Source organism: Wyeomyia smithii, chromosome 3, assembly GCF_029784165.1.
Source record: "Wyeomyia smithii strain HCP4-BCI-WySm-NY-G18 chromosome 3, ASM2978416v1, whole genome shotgun sequence".
Classification (NCBI taxonomy): Eukaryota; Metazoa; Arthropoda; class Insecta; order Diptera; family Culicidae; genus Wyeomyia; species Wyeomyia smithii.
In genome coordinates this window covers 170674224-170691365 of record NC_073696.1, presented here as the reverse complement: position 1 = coordinate 170691365, position 17142 = coordinate 170674224, and the positions used below count along the sequence as shown (strand labels likewise).

Here is a 17142-nt window from a genome sequence, read left to right as displayed (position 1 = left end):
CACAATCATCGACACCTATGGCGTTGGTGGTTGGTGGAGGCGTTACTTGTTTATGGTTTTAGATATTTTTTTATCATAGGTGCTTATTACGGGAGTCACTTCACGGTGAAATATATTTAACTCTCACGCTCACTTCACTTTTTTAGACCTATTCCCGATTCCACCTCAAGTGAGGTGACAAAAATCACCTTCGTGGAGTGAGATTGACAGTGAAGAGCGATTGAGAATAGGACAAGTGAAATGAGATTGTTTCCCAGCTCAAAAATGTCTAAGTCCCAGAAAGTCGTTTTTCCGTTTTTTTAGATAACACCAGATCTTGACGTGTTCTGCATTTCTAAGACTTTCGGCATCAAAAATAATGTTTTTTTCGCTATGGAAAATTTCCTGAACTAGTTTGCATTTTTTTCATCGGGCATAAAAAAGAAAATTTGACCGCTCTAAGGCACGGATCAAATTCTGATTCGTTTCGTTACTGAAGAATAAATTCAATATTTACCATTAGGGTGATTGTTACGGGAGTCACTTCACGGTGGAATATATTTCACTCTCACGCTCACTTCACTTTTTTAGACCTATTCCCGATTCCACCTCAAGTGAGGTGACAAAAATCACCTCCGTGGAGTGAGATTGACAGTGAAGTGAAATTGAGAATAGGACAAGTGAAATGAGATTGTTTCCCAGCTCAAAAATGTCTAAGTCCCAGAAAGTCGTTTTTTCCCGTTTTTTAGATAACACCAGATCTTGACGTGTTCTGCATTTCTAAGACATTCGGAATCAAAAAAAATGTTTTTTTCGGTATCGAAAATTTCCTGAACTAGTATGCATTTTTTTCATCGGGCAAAAAAATGAAAAATTGACCGCTTTAAGGCACGGATCAAACTCTGATTAGCTTCGTTACTGAAAAATAAATCCAATATTTACCATTTGATCACAAATCAATTAACTTTAAGACTTATGGCAGCTTCGTGGAATCATTTCACCGTTTAAAATGGTCGTGAAATAATTCCACCCGAAACGTCGCTTTTTCCGTTCTCACTTCACTGATATGACACTCATAATAACTCAGATTCCACGGCAGATGTCACTTCGCGACGTTTTTCTCACTTACGTGATTCCCGTAATAGGATTTTGTTCACTTCACTCTGATTTCACCGTGAAGTGATTCCGTAATAAGCACCTGGATCACAAATCAATCAACTTTAAGGTGCTTATTACGGGAGTCACTCCACGGTAAAATATATTTCACTCTCACCCTCACTTCACTTTTTAGACCTATTCCCGATTCCACCTCAAGTGAGGTGACAAAAATCAGTGAGATTGACAGTGAAGTGAAATTGAGAATAGGATAAGTGAAATGAGTTTTTTCCGTTTTTTCAAATAACACCAGATCTTGACGTGTTCTGCATTTCTAAAACATTCGGCATAAAAAAAATGTTTTTTTTTCGCTATGGAAAATTTCCTGAACTATTTTGCATTTTTTTCATCGGGCAAAAAATGAAAATTTGGCCGCTTCAAGGCACGGATCAAATTCTGATTCGTTTCGTTACTGAAGAATAAATCCAATATTTACATTAGATCACAAATCAATCAACTTTAAGACTTATGGCATCTTCGTGGAATCATTTCACCGTTCAAAATGGTCGTGAAATAATTCCTCGCGAATCGAGGCTTTTTCCGTTCTCACTTCACTGATATGACACTCATAAAAACCCAGATTCCGCGACAGATGTCACTTTGCGACGTTTTTCTCACTTACGTGAGTCCCGTAATAGGATTTTGTTCACTTCACTTTGATTTCACCGTGCAGTGACTCCCGTAATAAGCACCTAAGACTTATGTCATCTTTGTGGAATCATTTCACCGTTTAAAATGGTCGTGAAATAATTCCACGGGAAACGTTGCTTTTCCGTTCTCACTTCACTGATATGATACTCATAATAACCCAGATTCCGCGGCAGATATCACTTTGCGACGTTTTTCTCACTTACGTGAGTCCCGTAATAGGATTTTGTTCACTTCACTCTGATTACCCGTGAAGTGAATCCCGTAATAAGCATCATAGTTTAGTTTTTGCCTATTTCAAGTTAAAATATAAAGCCAAATTGGAATCATTCTTGACTTCACTGGCCTTCAAAATTTTTTTAGTAATTTGAAGTTTTAACCTTCCATGAGCTTTGTAGGTTTTTGTAGGCGATTTGTAACCTACGATTCGAATCTTGTTTCTTTTTAAAGAATATTTTTACATCAATTATGAATAATTCAGTACATAACTTTGAAACAAACTCAGGCATAAATGACATTAGACGTTGATCCTGTAAAGTGATGACTGTTTTGATGTTTGATCATCACTTAGGGGGATTAGGGGCATAATAAGCACACGGGCGAAATGGGCACCCCTCTCTTATACGAAACTACGCATTCTTTAATACAATATGGTATATGGTACTCTTCCGTAGTTACTACAGTATCTCTTTATGTAGAATAAAAGTGATTTGTCTGTTTAAAAAATGGAAATATATTGAAAAAATCAACTTGGTTCCCTGATGTTGGAAAAATTAATATTATTGCGCACTACAAACTAAGCTTCAACGGTCGTTTAAATGGCTTAATCAAGTATGTAGACACAGCAATATGACGTATGGGTCATACCCCAAATTTCACCATCATTGAAGTTTTGATTTTAAGCTATAATTAGTGTTAAAATCTCATGTTAACTTTAACTAATTCGATATGGGTGGAATGGTCACCTTCAGGTGGGGTGAAATGAGCACACCTTTCACATAAACTTACCAGAAATTCATCTTAGTAGACTTGTGTGTTTGCCTGTTTTCATAGTCAGTGTTTGTTTACAGTGATGGTGCGAACCGAATCGGTCAGAAAAAAGGGACTGCAGGCAGAAATGGCCACCATAAGGCCCGACGGGACATTCACGAAACAAGCCGCCAAGTATCACGGCATCCCGCGACAAACTTTGCCCATTAGTTGTACTTCTACACAGTTTCAAGATATGTTCTGTAAGAGTGCTCATTATACCCCGTGGGTGCTCATTCTGCTCCAGTGGGATGCTCATTGTGCCCTACACATCGACTGATTACTAGATTTTGATGCATGAATCTAATTTGTGTTTTTCACCTTGTGAAAATTCAAGTTTTGCACTGAAGACAGCTTTAAATTTTTGTCGTTTTCCATGCTTAAATAAGCAATCAAGTTAGGGTGCTCATTATGCCCCTATTCCCCCTACTGTTGAAGCCCTAATCAGTGCGAATGAGAAGGTAGACAAATTAGGGAAAAATTGACTCTAACGGTCGTCTCTCTTAGCCGAGATTCTAACATATGACGACTGGCTTGTTACTCCAGCATCTTACCCCGAGACTAACTGAATGGTTCCTTGAGTCTTCCAGTGTTTAAAAGATGGCAGAAAATGTATAGCGTGTTGAACTTATACAACAGATCCCAAGCATGTAGTAAATAAAAAATAATGTTTAAAAAACATGACATATTTCCCGGTTTCGTATTGAAATTCCCGGCTTTATCCCGGTTTTCCCGGTTCATTTTAGAATTCCCGGCTTTTTCCCGGTTCGCTGGCCACCCTGAAGCTATATGACCGTAACATCTTCACTTGAGCTTGTTAGTTATGATCATAGCCAACTCGGAATAACGCGTTGGTCATATCATTAATGAATGTTCATACATAATGAAACTGTGCGCGCGATGGCTGCTGTTCCTTGATAGTTGACCAAAAAAAAAACATTGTATCAAACTTAGGACGGAGAATCTGGCATTGATTACGCGCAGTAGAAACAATTTTTTTCGGCGATCCGTGACAATGTATTAAACATGGGACCACAATAACACTCCTGAGTCCAAGCGGCTTTTGCCTGGTGAGCGTCGTCCGAAGCACCCAAAAAGGTAATAATCAGAGAAAAGTGCTCTTTCACCAAGACAACGCTCCACTCGTTCTGCTCGTGACCCGACCGATAAACTAAAGGAATTGCGCTATGAACTGGTAGCCCACCCTCAATATTCGCCAGACTCAGCTCCGAGCGACTATTTTCTATTTTACCAGTTGAAAATGTGGCGATTACACTTGAAGAGGTAGAGTTGGAAACAAACGACTATTTTGAAGGGCTTGACGCGTAGCACTACGAAATGTTAGAGGGCTGCTATAATGAGGTCATTACCCTAATCTGGAATGATATGGGGTTTTCTAAAGGAAGGTGCTGCATACCATCTGTGGTGGAGTGCAGATGGAAGATCGAGTGTGGCGGAGGCAGATGAACCACAAGTTGCATCAGCTGCTGGGAGGATCGCTCATAGTTTAAATGGCGAAATTCGGGATACTACGGTGGGACGACAGCCCAGTGAAAATGATTCTGGAAAACGACCAGATAGGAACGAGGCGAAGAAGCGCACAGCGAGCCATCTTGGCTCGATCAAGTGGAAAACGACCGCAGACAACATGACTGGTGAGCTTCAGCCATGGAATGAATTCAATGGGGACGACTTTTTCAAACAGAAACAGACACTTGGGTCTGGAGCTGATTGGAAAGGTCAGGGGGAAGGGGTTGTGGCTCAGGGTCTTCAAAATTGTAGAGGAAAAACAGAGATTAATATTGAAAAAAATATCAATACGCCAAAGTCGCTTCTCAGGCGAGAGATGCGTAACTCATAAAAACGTGTGAAAAAAAATCTACGTAAATTCTGCAATGTGAAAAAATGACGAAAAATTCGTGCAAAAAAATTGCAATGTTAAAAAATTCGCGTACATGCCGAAACCTGCACAAAAGAAAAAACGCGCAAATTCCGAAATCTGCGTAAAAAAATGCATAAAAATCTACTTTAATGTACGAGTACTTTTTGATGTAAAGTAAATTTTCCTTTTTATAATGCAAGCGACATGACTAAATAATTGGCGCTGTCGATGATTTTGAGCCAGTGCACTGCCAGGATATCTTTTACATGACGATAATGTTTTCGTATGCGGTTTTTTATTCGAGTCAATTTCATGGTGGTTTTCAACAATTACCGATTACAGATTTATAATAAAAAGTATATTTATATGACAGTTCTACTAGTTATTTTTTCGGCAGTTTTTTAATTACAATATAAAATTCGATTACTTGAACAATTTTGTGCAAAATATTCTACAGAATTTTAGACCTAGTAATTTAAAATGTGCCAGCCTCCCCAGCTGGTCTCGAGGTACGATGGTGGCTTAACAATCCAGTTGCCGTAGGTTCGAGTCTCGGCTCAGGAGAGACTGTTAGTGTCAGTAGGATCGTAGCGCTAGCCCCGCAATTGTCCTGTGCACTCAACAGTTGGCTGCGAAGTCTGTGTATAGTAAACAGAAGGTCAAGTTCCGAATCGGAATGTAGCACCAAGGCTTTGCTTTTTTAATTTGAAATGTGCTATTTGGTAGGGATGGGCGATACTGACAAAAGTAACCAGGTATCGGAGTATCGGTTGAAGGAGTATCGATATTCGATAGTATCGGTATCAGGCCTACAATTTTTTTTCAAAAAGCATCGTTTAGAAAGTATCGATACCGGTACTCATCTTTCGCGGTGAGTGTCGATGCAGCGAATACCCATCCCAAGCAACCAGAAGTTCGAATTTCACTTAACAAACGAACTTAGAAGTTCACATAAGGTTCGGATTTGGTTCCGCGGAACTTTCTTGCTGAACAAACAAGACACATTACTCATAAACCGAACATTATTCTAAATAAAGTACCGTCAACACCTGAAAGCAACTTAAAAGTTCATGAGAAGCTGCTTGTTCCCCTTTATTGGAATCTTAAAGTTTACATAGAGTTCACACGTGAGCTTCAAAACACCCGGAATCTAAAGTTCGGTTAGCATTTTATCCGTACTTTTAATCAGCACGAAAGTTCAGTAGAGGCTGCCTACTACTCTTCATTGGAACCTTGAAGTTTACATAAAGTTCACACGTGAACTTCACAAACCATCGGAAATTAAAGTTCGGTTAGCATTTTATCCGTACTTCTAATCAGCACGAAAGTTCAGTAGAAGCTGCTTACTACTCAACATTGAAACCTTAGAGTTCACATAAAGTTCACACGTGAACTTCAAAACCCTTAGAATTGAAGTTCGGTTAGCATTTTATCCGTACTTCTAATCAGCACGAAGGTTCAGGAGAAGCTGCTTAATCCTCTTCATTGGAACATTGAAGTTCACATAAAGTTCACACGTGAACCTCAAAGCCGCCCGAAATTAAAGTTCGGTTAGCATTTTATCCGTACCTTTAATCAGCACGAACGTTCAGAAGAAGTCTATGTCGTACTTCATTTCCACTTCAAAGTTCATGTAAAGTTCTGACTGATGCTTTACTCTGTTTTGACGAAAGTGAAGTTTGCTTCAGGATTAGTGATAAAAAATTACTTTTTAAAAACAATGAAGAAATGTGGTTTATTTTATTATCATCGGAACATTATTATTTAAATTAATGGCAAAAAGAAAACAAAGCTATGGTTCCAATAGGTAATATTAGGGTGCTTAAAGGCTTTCTCTATCTAAATACTTTCTTTTCTTACCTTACAGGAAACCAATTGTGAATTCAGATACCCAGGGATGTGCAGGTCAAAAGAAAAAATAATCCGGATGTAAGCTGTGAATTCCCGTTAGACACTTGTTTTCGCGTGATGCTTTCATCCTTGAGCAATTTGCCCAAATCTTTTGGAGGTCCAAATCCATTTCTCGGACACCACCGAGAGTTCCCTGTGTCCCAAGCAGCGATGACAAAATTCACCTCTAGAGATTTTGAATACATATAAAGCAAGCCTAAAATACGTTGACATCGTCGTCAGTATGAGAATAACAAAGTATCGGTGTTGGTTCACTCTCTTTGCTCTCCTTTTTACGATATATTGCTTGTCGTTAGTGTAAACCACAACATATGATTCTCAATGTGCACAACTCGGTATATGCAGTTATTCGTCTCTGTCACACAGAGCGATCAGATCTTGTTATGTTCTTATGTTGATGAGTGAGGGAATTGAAAAATGGCAAATTGATTTAGTATTATGAAGTATTTTTTTCAAGCTGAATAGCGCTCTGTTCAGAGACCTAACCGAACTTAATGTGAACTTTCTAGTTCGGTTTAGAAGCTGCTTTGCATGCTGCTCAAAGATTACACAGTGCAACAATTTTTTTGTCTTGGCTTCTATGTATGATTTTCTGATGAAGTTTGATGCGAAAATAAATTTCCCGGAGTTTGAACATATTTCAACTTAAGGGACAACAATAGCGCCATTTTGAATTTTTGAGAAACTGGAAATTTTTGATGTTTTTTCGACGCCATTATGTTTAAAGAACAAATATCAAAGTTCTAAGAGTTTTTCCACATATAAGCATCTTTTTACCCGTCTTTAAAAAAAAAACAGATCTTAAATCGGACAAAAACGGAGCTCAAAACGGTGATTCTACGAAACCGGTTTGGGCATAGTTTTAGTGTATTTCACAAAGCAAAATAATATCGATTATTTCTGAACATTAATGGTAATTCGATAATATCTTAAAGTGGTATACAAATAATATCTTATCTTGGGTAAAAAAGTATCAGAAATCGAATGGTAGGTGTCTGATCTACGTAAAATGTCAGCAAAATGTCGATTTTGCCTCAATTCCCCTACAAAACAAAAATAGGTTTATCTGCTGACATTTTACGTAGATCAGACACCTACCATTCGATTTCTAAGACTTTTTTACTCAAAATAAGATATAATTTGACTACCACTTTAAGATATTAGCGAATTACCATTTATGCTCAGAAATATTCAATATTATTTGCTTTGTAAAATATACTAAAACTATGCCAAAACCGGTTTCGTAGAATCACCGTTTTGAGCTCAGTTTTTGTCCGATTTAAGATCTGTTTTCTTCAAAAGATTGGTAAAAAGATGCTAATATGTGGACAAACTCTTAAAATTTTGATATTTGTTCTTAAAACAAAATGGCGTCGAAAAAACATAAAAAATTACCGGTTTCTCAAAAATTCAAATTGGCGCCATTGTTTCCCCTTAAGTTGAAATATGTTCAAACTCGGGGATATTTAGTTTTGCATAAAAATACACAAAAAAATATATATAGAAGCCAAGGCAGAAAAAAAATCAATTTTTGTTGCACTGTGTTATTCAACAAATGCGAACTTGAAAGTACGGTTGGTTACTTAAAAATTAAGCTGACTAGAATTCTATTCATGATCGTTAGATTGGCTGAGTAGTCTAAGAATTCTACTTTTATCCGAACTTTGGTTACTTGGGATGGCAGTGGATAGCGGCCACAGCTGTGACATGGCAACGGCTAGCGCAACAGTTGCGGCGGGTATCAGCATCGATTGTAGCAGGACCAGCTTATGCAGCGGCTCTTCTTTTAGTCAAATGCTGTCTCTAAGCGATAGCGGGCAGTAGTAAATGCATCCAATGGAAAGTTGCCTTATTTTGACAACGCACCACTGTCTGGAAAGCTGGCGTTCAAAATACATGAGCCGTCTAGTTTTGAGTGTAACAGCTTTCCACTGTGTTATCTATCAAAAGGAATACATAATTCGTACTGTCAGTACGCGATGATGTGATCGGCATATGATTCGATATTGAGAAAAACAGCAAATTGTCCTTTTCAGGATAAAACACCTAATTTAAGAGTAATATTTTTTTAAATAGTTATAAATTTGACTTCATCTCCATGTCTCAGAATGTACTGAATCATCGTTTTCTTCAGTAACCAAACCTTGTCAAGCCTAATATGACAAGCAACTATATTATTGAAAATAGTCAATCCAACCTTGTCAAGCCTAATATGACAAGCAACTATATTATTGAAAATAGTCAATCCGCGTTGGAACGCAAATATCAAATGATCTGATTGGTCGTTATATAATTGCTTTCCCAAGCACGGTCGACAGAATTGTGGACCTAGTAATTTGAAATGTACAGTTTGGTTTATAAAAGAGCCTGTTTCAGTCGAAACCGCTCATATTAGTTCTAAACAGCGACTACAACAATCCTTACTTAGCAGTGGCAGCGGCAGCGATAAGGGCAGGGCCTGCTGGTGTAGGAGTACTTCATCTAGTAAAAAGCTGCATTTGTGCAGTAGCGGGCAACATCAGTAGTAGCACAGAACGGAAGGTCAACTTCAGGTATATGATCGAACAGAAAGTGCACACAAAAAGGACTGAAAAATGACAATTGAATTTTCTGTGCTCTCGGGCAATATTTATTTGTCGTGTACGTTTATGCCGCTTTGCCAGTGATATAATGTGGCATAATTTATTCGATGTTTTGAATTGACGGTTATTTCAACAGTTTAACCCGTTTAATACAATCTATTACGTTCGATGCAAAAACGTTTTGGGTAAAATTCGCAATTATTCACATTTGTGGAGTTTGTCATATTACAATAGTGTAACGAAGGTATCGTAATCGACAAATGTTGATTTGAAACACGAACAACAATCAATGTTATTGAAAAATCGTGCGTTTTAAAACGTTAATGTTGCAATTCTTCCATTTACAATTGTACCATGTGTCATAGACGGCTATTTTTGAAAATTGTTAAAATTTAAAATGCAGCTCGTGAGTTTTTTTTTTCAATTAAAGAAAGTACTTTGAGTTTTTAAAAATCTGGCACAGATGGATTTTTTAACGCAAATTTTCCGAATATTTATAATAAATGAATCACATTTTTATTCGAAAATGAAATTTATAAACTATTTTCATCCTCTTATAAGATTATATTAAATGTTTTGCCGATTGACTCTAGTCCATTCTGGAGAATATAGATTTTCTACTCATTGATGTGACATGCGACATGCCATTTAAATAAAAATAAGCTGAATGAGGGTAATTAAAATCAGGTTAGCTTCTAGAGCAACGAATGATGCGATTGTAAGAGGTACCGGTTTCATTGTGCAGTCTTTTTTTTTTAAATCTGATAAAAATCTAATCGTGATTCGAAAAAATGCGCTCGAGCAGGCAGAAATCAGTAAAAATCTGCACACATTTTGAGAAAGTCATAGGGAAAAAAAATTAAGTTAACCTTCCCGCATAATCAATAACCATAAAACGTGCCTAACAACTAGTTCGGGATATAGTTTCGACTGTATGGGGTATCGTTAAACCATATCATCCGTTTATGGTTATTGATTATGCGGGATGGAGATTGAAAAATACCGCACATACCTGCTATTCAAAACAAATCATCGTTTTGCTGACAAATCTGGTATCTTTGCTGACAACCGAAAGTGACAACCTTACAGAACACTTAAAAAGGATCGAAATGCGTCGTAACCTGAGAATACTCCGAAGTAATCAATGTCATTTTTTTCGAGTAATCAAAGGTAACCATCAACAATCAATGACAAATAAACTAAATAAATTATTAAAAAAAAATTATAAAAATTTATTTTATCATTTATCCACTTTTCGGGTTTCTTGCATGCATTTGAATGTCGTTCCATTTTGACATAAGAGCGCTTTTAAGATGGATGAGGGCCCAACTAACAAACCCCCGACTAAGGAGCAACTGGTAAGCGAATCACCATTGTATATCAATAGTGCCTTACCTCTAGCGTTCGTTCATATATGGAAACATTCGTATAATACATAACGCGCTCAGGGGAGAGGTGGAGGAAAGGTATCCAGCGAAGTGTTACACTGCATAAGACCACCATGCAAATTTGCGTTACTTAGTTGATGGGGGTTTTGAAAATTGCCAAATTTCACGTTACGTAATATACGAATATTCTTTAAGAGGACTCTAAACGAGATGGTAATTAGAGACTTGAAACAAAAGATGCGACTCTCACTTTATGTAACTCGTGTAAATAATCTGATTATTTTCACAGTTAAAAGGAGTAGATTACTGAAAAACAATAAAGGAACAGTTCTACAATCATCTATGCCAGTATCTGAGTCAGCTGTTTTGAAAAATGCTAGGGGCAAGACACTGCGTAACCCAATAGGTGATTAGTATTGTGAGTTTCACTGAAACTTGTTCGCCGCGCTATAAACCGCAACTCTGAAACCAAATGCCCTTCTTGGTTGCAGAGTCGATTTTATTTTCTTTGGGACACTAAACAACAGCTAAAATTAAATATACCTGCTTTGGCAACCCTTTCCAAAATCAAAACAAACTTCGATTCTGGCAGCACACTGAAGGCGACAGCAGGGGTGCCAGGTTTACAGATTAATCTAACATAAATTGATATCATAATGCTTGAAACAGAAACCACAAAGTGAGTATATGATGCGATAGATTTTCCTCTGGTGATTAGTAATCCTTTTTAGTCTCCGCTGTCTCCAGCAGTGATTTCTTCAAAGATTTTCCCGATACTTTAACAATGAAGGTTGATGCAAATTAAAACAGCATACATCTGGCAACTCAGCGCGGCCTTTGATTCAAGCGCGGTGTTTGGATTAGACCGCGTTCAGTTTTGGGCAAATCTCTTAATAATCCTAACAAAAAGAAACAACCGGTGTCATCTTGCAACCTGGATAGCTCAACCCAACGCGTGAAAGTCCTTCACTAGTTGGACTACGAATTTAGTGCAACGAGCAAAATTCGATTGTATTCATTGTTACTAAGTGTTTATCGTTGCATTTTCAGACACTCCTCTAGTTACATCAAAATCTTTCTCATCAAATCTTTGAATCTTCAAATCTTTGAATCTTTCTCATCAAATCTTTGAAGTCATATTATCGTTGTTGTGATGTTGGTGTATAGAAACATAGTAAAACGGTATGTCAAAAGTACAACCGGCTATATTGCAAAAAAAATGCCAAAGACTAAAGTTGTTTATTAAAACAACCGATGACCAAAATTCATCGCATCTTATAATATACTATTTCGATGCATTCAAATTATAAATCCGGTAAAGCTACATACCTTGCTACTGATATTCATTCATTTTAGAAGCAATTCACAACTTGAAACACATGAATTTGCGATTTTCATTTGCTTAGTTAGTAAGAATCTATTAACAAGTAGAAAAAGTTATTTGCTGTCGCTTGGTGATGCCTCGTCTTCAACCGTACAAAATAAAAAAACGCTTCCCCGCTCGTGCCTACTTGTTGATCAAACCGTTTCACCATGTCCTATACGCTATGGTTGGGAAGTTAATGTGATAAATAAATGATAGATATTAATATCTATATCCGAAATATTTTTCATGAAATAAAGTTGTCAAGCCCCTAGAAATCATGTGTTTTCCTTCTTACAGATGCTTAGCAGGGTTAACCTGTAGTGTTTTCGCCGACAGATTCATACCAGTGTGTTTGATTGATTTCGATAAAAGTAGTATAAATTTTGTTTATTTTCCGTGTAAAAAGCGTTCTTTCCACCCCTAGGGAGCGCTGCAAAATTCACTGAGCTTAGCAGTTTTCGTATCACAGATGACCTTCCGTTCTGTGGTAGTAGGTACATTTACATTAGCCGGCACTTCCTCTAATGAAAAGTTGCCGTGTTTTGACAACACACAAACGTTCTGGGATGCTGGCATTTAGGAGACATGATCCATCAAATTTTCAGTATGAAAACAGCTTTCAACTGTGTCATCAGAAAAATGCCTTAATTTCCTCTGTCGGGATAGCACACGGATGCAATCAACAATCGTTCTAATAAAGACAACAAACAAATTAGGCCGTTACAAATTTTATTTTCATTTTATGTCAATTTTTTCTGAACATCGTCTTTGGCTTACATCACCCGTATAAGCACAAATGAATCAAGTTCGTCAAATTGCCTCTTCCGACCACTGTGCCTTGGCAGCGTGATTTCTTCAGCAGCTTTTCTACAGCAGTCTAATGCAAAACCTGCCGAAGCAAACCGTTACCGAAGTAGACCGATACCCTATAGTGAAATGGATTGTTTCATGCCGCAATAGCATATCATACACGCAAAATTCATGTTATCTTTCTTTAAATTGATTAAAGCTGTTAATTGATAAAAAATCTGATACCAAGTCTTATCACCTTATCATCGATACGACAACTCAACGGAACAAAACAATCATTAGCCAATCGTAATGTCAAAACATACCTTCGGTTTGAATGCTTTTACACTAGTCGATGGTGTTTCAATATTGTTTCCACTCATTTCTAAGTCTTTCGATGTACTCTTGACTATTTGATTACTTCGAAATTCGTATGAATCGTATTGCCACGAGAAAACATTTCTTAACTTTTGTGTTATACTTGACATCGTGTGAAATCACAACTTATTATTTTTAACACTATAACACCGAAAAAACGTCAGTACGCCTTGCGTGCATCACATGTAATGTTTGTATTTGACACACACAGAATGTTTCATGATAAGAAAGCTTTAGTTGCGATGTATCGTATAGCAAGTTTGCTATGATGTTTCTATCTGGAGTGACGCAACAAATGATAAGTTTGTCTTTTAGTCTAATGAAATTAAAACTTAGAATAAGACTTTCTTTGGTTCTTTTGAAATCAATATCAATAATAAATTTGTTTGATACAAATCATATAACTAGCAGGCAGTTATTATTGTTTACTATGATTAATACCTGCAATTGAGTCCTAAAGCTATCATTCAGCAGTCATTTGAAAAAGATGCGTTTTCTGAGCAAAACGTAATATTAAAAAAATCTTTATCGTTGACCTTCGATTTTTAAATAAAGAATAAAAAACTGCTCGAAATGTGTTAAATGACAGTTGCTCATGTACAGTACATGGGCGAACTGTTATTTATGACCTTTCGAGCGGTTTTTTATTCTTCATTTAAAAATCGAAGGACAACGATAAAAATTTTTTTAAATCACGATTTGCTCAGAGAATAACACTTTTTCGTCTAATACGTAAAAATCAGGAAACCGAGTAAAACGTATTTATCGCAAGAAATTTCCTGTCAAACCGATTACTAACTTACTTACTACTTTTATGGCGACAGATCGTTGCGATCCTATGCCGAATCCAGAATACGTCTCCACAAAACTCGGTCTTGGGCTGCTCCTCTCCAGTCTCCCCTTACACCCGCTGCCCTGGCATCCTCGTCGATAGCGTCAGCGTGTTTGTATACCTTGTACCACACCCCTTGTCCTAATTTGCCTCCGAGTATTGATCGCAAGATTCTACGCTCGAAGACCCCAAGCGCTCTCGGCCTTTTTCCACGTCCACGATTCATGTCCGTAGAGCGCCACCGGGAGAATCAGAGTCCTTTAGAGCGCAAATTTCGTACGGATCTGTAGGATACGAGTCCTAAGCTGGCTACGCAATCCGTAATAAGCCTTATTCCCTGTCGCAATCCGTCTCTTTACCTCGTGGCTCACCTTGTTGTCACGAGAATACCAAGATAAACAAATTCGTCGACCACTTCAAAAGTATCCATCTCCACCAGGATACCAACACTCGCAGAATTACCACGCTCTCTGCCAGCCACCATGTACTTCGTTTTGGCAGTGTTTATGGTAAGTCCAATACTCCCAGCTTTCCCTTTAAGAGCTGTAAAGGCCTCCTCAACAGCTCTACGGTTAACACCAATTATATCGATGTCGTCCTCGAAGCCTAGAATCATGTGAGACTTGGTGATGATGGTGCCGCTCCTCTGCACACCTGCTCTTCGTATTGCACCTTCCAAAGCTATGTTGAACAGCAAGTTCGAGAGCCCGTCACCTTGCTTCAGACCTTCTAACGTCACAAACGCGTCCGAAAACTCGCCCGCTGTCCTGACGTATGATGTGAAACCGTCAAGCGTCGCACGTAACAGTTTAATTAGTTTTGTTGTAAAAACCATATTCTACACGCAAAAGTTGAAGTCTTATACAATCATTGTGTCAGAGCTGGCAGCGACTAAGTGACTCAAAAATAGGAACTTTAGAGACCAAATGACTGAAAAAATAGACCAAAAAGAGACCAAAAAGGAACAGAAAAGAGACCACAAAGTGACCATAAAGAAAATTTATAAAGATGGAATTCAGACTAAGAAGCAAAAAAAATCTATTGATTTTTAAAGAAGGCTTGTAAATTTTAGGATATAAAATGATTGCATTAAAAAGGCAATACAAACGTATAACAGAATGACCACTCAAAATCAAGTTTTGATTTCTCGCTTTTTCCTGATTTTCCCAACAATATTTCTTGATTTTTTCCATTGATTTATTTTTGAAAATAAGAAAAAGACAGTGCTAGAAAACTATGAAAACTATATTCAGCTGTTCGTCGACTCTGACAAGTTTCTACATAAAGTCCAGCACAATTTTCGGTCTTTTTATCCCCAAATCGTTCGTATGTGATTTTTTTCGAGGATGCGAATAATGAACACGGGCTGAGGATGTGATTTAGACTTTAAAAAAATTTCCCTCGTCCAAACGGGACACGAATCCGCAATCTCCGATGTCGAATTTCGTTTAGCGGTAGAACTCAAAAGCTTTGTCTTCTGGAAAAAAAATCTCCTTGCAAAATTTGACCTCAATCAGATTTCGGGAAGAAGACACCGAATAGTGGTTCAAGTTTTACCTACTTGTTTAACCGATGAAAAAATAATATCTTAGAAATGCATTAACCGTCGAGCTCTTTTGTTATCTCGAAAAAAAATTTTTTTATCGAAAAACTTCGATATCTTGAACATACAAAATTTTCGAGCTGAGGCCAATGCAATGTATTAGCAGTTTTTTCAAGGTCCTTAAATTAAGTTAAACCGACACTTCAAATAAATGATTAACAAAGAATGTTGTCCTAAATAATCCGAGTAAAACACGAAGTCGCTCAAAAACACGATAAAAAATTCATAAAAAGCAAACAAATCATTACGGTTTTACAAGAATTCGATAAAGATGAGAAGGGTTTCGCGCCAACTCGACTGAGGGGTTGGTAGTAGCTTTTCAGAATTCAATGGAACTTTGCGGGTGTGTGGGCCTTAGTACACTGAGTAACTTTGGTTTTCAATCTATATGTATTAACATTTGAAAAGGGCTTAAGTTTTTTTTTGATAAATCGACATATCTGAATAAAAAACCGAGATAGAAGAAAGTTGCGAAGGGATGACATTCAAAAAAGTTTAAAATATTGAGATACTTGAATTTGAGATTCTATACTAAAAAAAACAAGAAGTGATATTCAAAAAATAAGTAGGATAGGCAAAATTTTGATGAAATTTGCAATGCTCTAGCTTTGCTAAACGTTATTCGATTTTAATAATTCGAACACCATTGAACTGGATAACTTTTGAAGTTTCATTTTCTGACCTCAGATCTGGCCTAGGTCACCAGATATAGGAAATATTCCTGAGTTCCGGTAGGCATGTCAAACCTGCTAATTTTTGGATGGATTTGGTAATGGGTTACCTGATAAAAATGCTTATTTGCATCATTGACATAGATGACAAAATCATTTCTGAAGCGAATGGTTCATCAAGATCCGGAATCGGCCAAGAACTCATCGAGAAATGCCTTTTTTTTTATCCGTCAGTCCTCAGAGGAACCTTTAGTAGGGGACATTTAGGTTTTTGCACCAAATATAGCGTGTTACACCTCTATCTTCAGGATTTTTTATCAGGAATCTTTTAAAAGACATATATCTGAATATAGGCTGCATTGGCCACTTCCGGAACGACCTGGAGGCCCCGAAGGAACCCGTAGTGGGAGAATTTACATTCCTGCATCAAAATATAGCATGCAGCACCTCTATCTTCAGGATTTTTCATCAGGGTATTTAAGTTAGATTTCGCAGGTCTATTTTGGTTTAAACCAATAACCAGGTTTTCCATAACAGAGAGCCAATTGGCTCACAGATTTTCAAGTTGATGTTTTTTTCAAAAATGGTTAAACAAATGAAGCTGGAGAAAGTGGCCACCCTGTAAATTATTACACTGTTCGTTCGCTAACTGGGCTGAGGGCCTAGCCCAGTTAACGAATGTCGTTCGCTAACTGGGCTGACATTTCAAATGTCGTCAAATATCGAGGGGGATTTCGATGTAATGGCGCTAGGCAAAACTCTCAGCGAAAATTTGGAAATGTTTTAAACAAATACACTAAGAATCCTGACTGATGAACAGAAAATGAGAAAAAATAAATTATTAGCCTTGCGTGTGCTTTATATGCACTTACCGTTGCCTGGAAACATATTCTTTTCATAAAACATTTATTTGACCTGGAAACGAATAG

The 17142-nt window shown here is 37.4% G+C and overlaps 1 protein-coding gene across 7 annotated transcripts in view; it reads right to left on the bottom strand.

The window, feature by feature from the left end:
* Nucleotides 1–17142, bottom strand: part of LOC129732573 (cytospin-A-like) — a 234334-nt gene that overhangs the window by 156640 nt on the left and 60552 nt on the right. For 4 of the 7 annotated variants that reach the window (XM_055693551.1, XM_055693556.1, XM_055693553.1 and 1 more), the window contains exon 1: nt 13056–13232. The exons of 2 other annotated variants lie outside the window; for them this stretch is intronic. In XM_055693551.1, the coding sequence (XP_055549526.1) occupies nt 13056–13217 (162 nt within the window). In that variant the 5' untranslated portion in view covers nt 13218–13232. Of the gene's footprint in view, nt 1–13055; nt 13235–17142 lie in introns of those variants that run through there. One more of the 7 variants, XM_055693550.1, reaches the window with a different exon arrangement.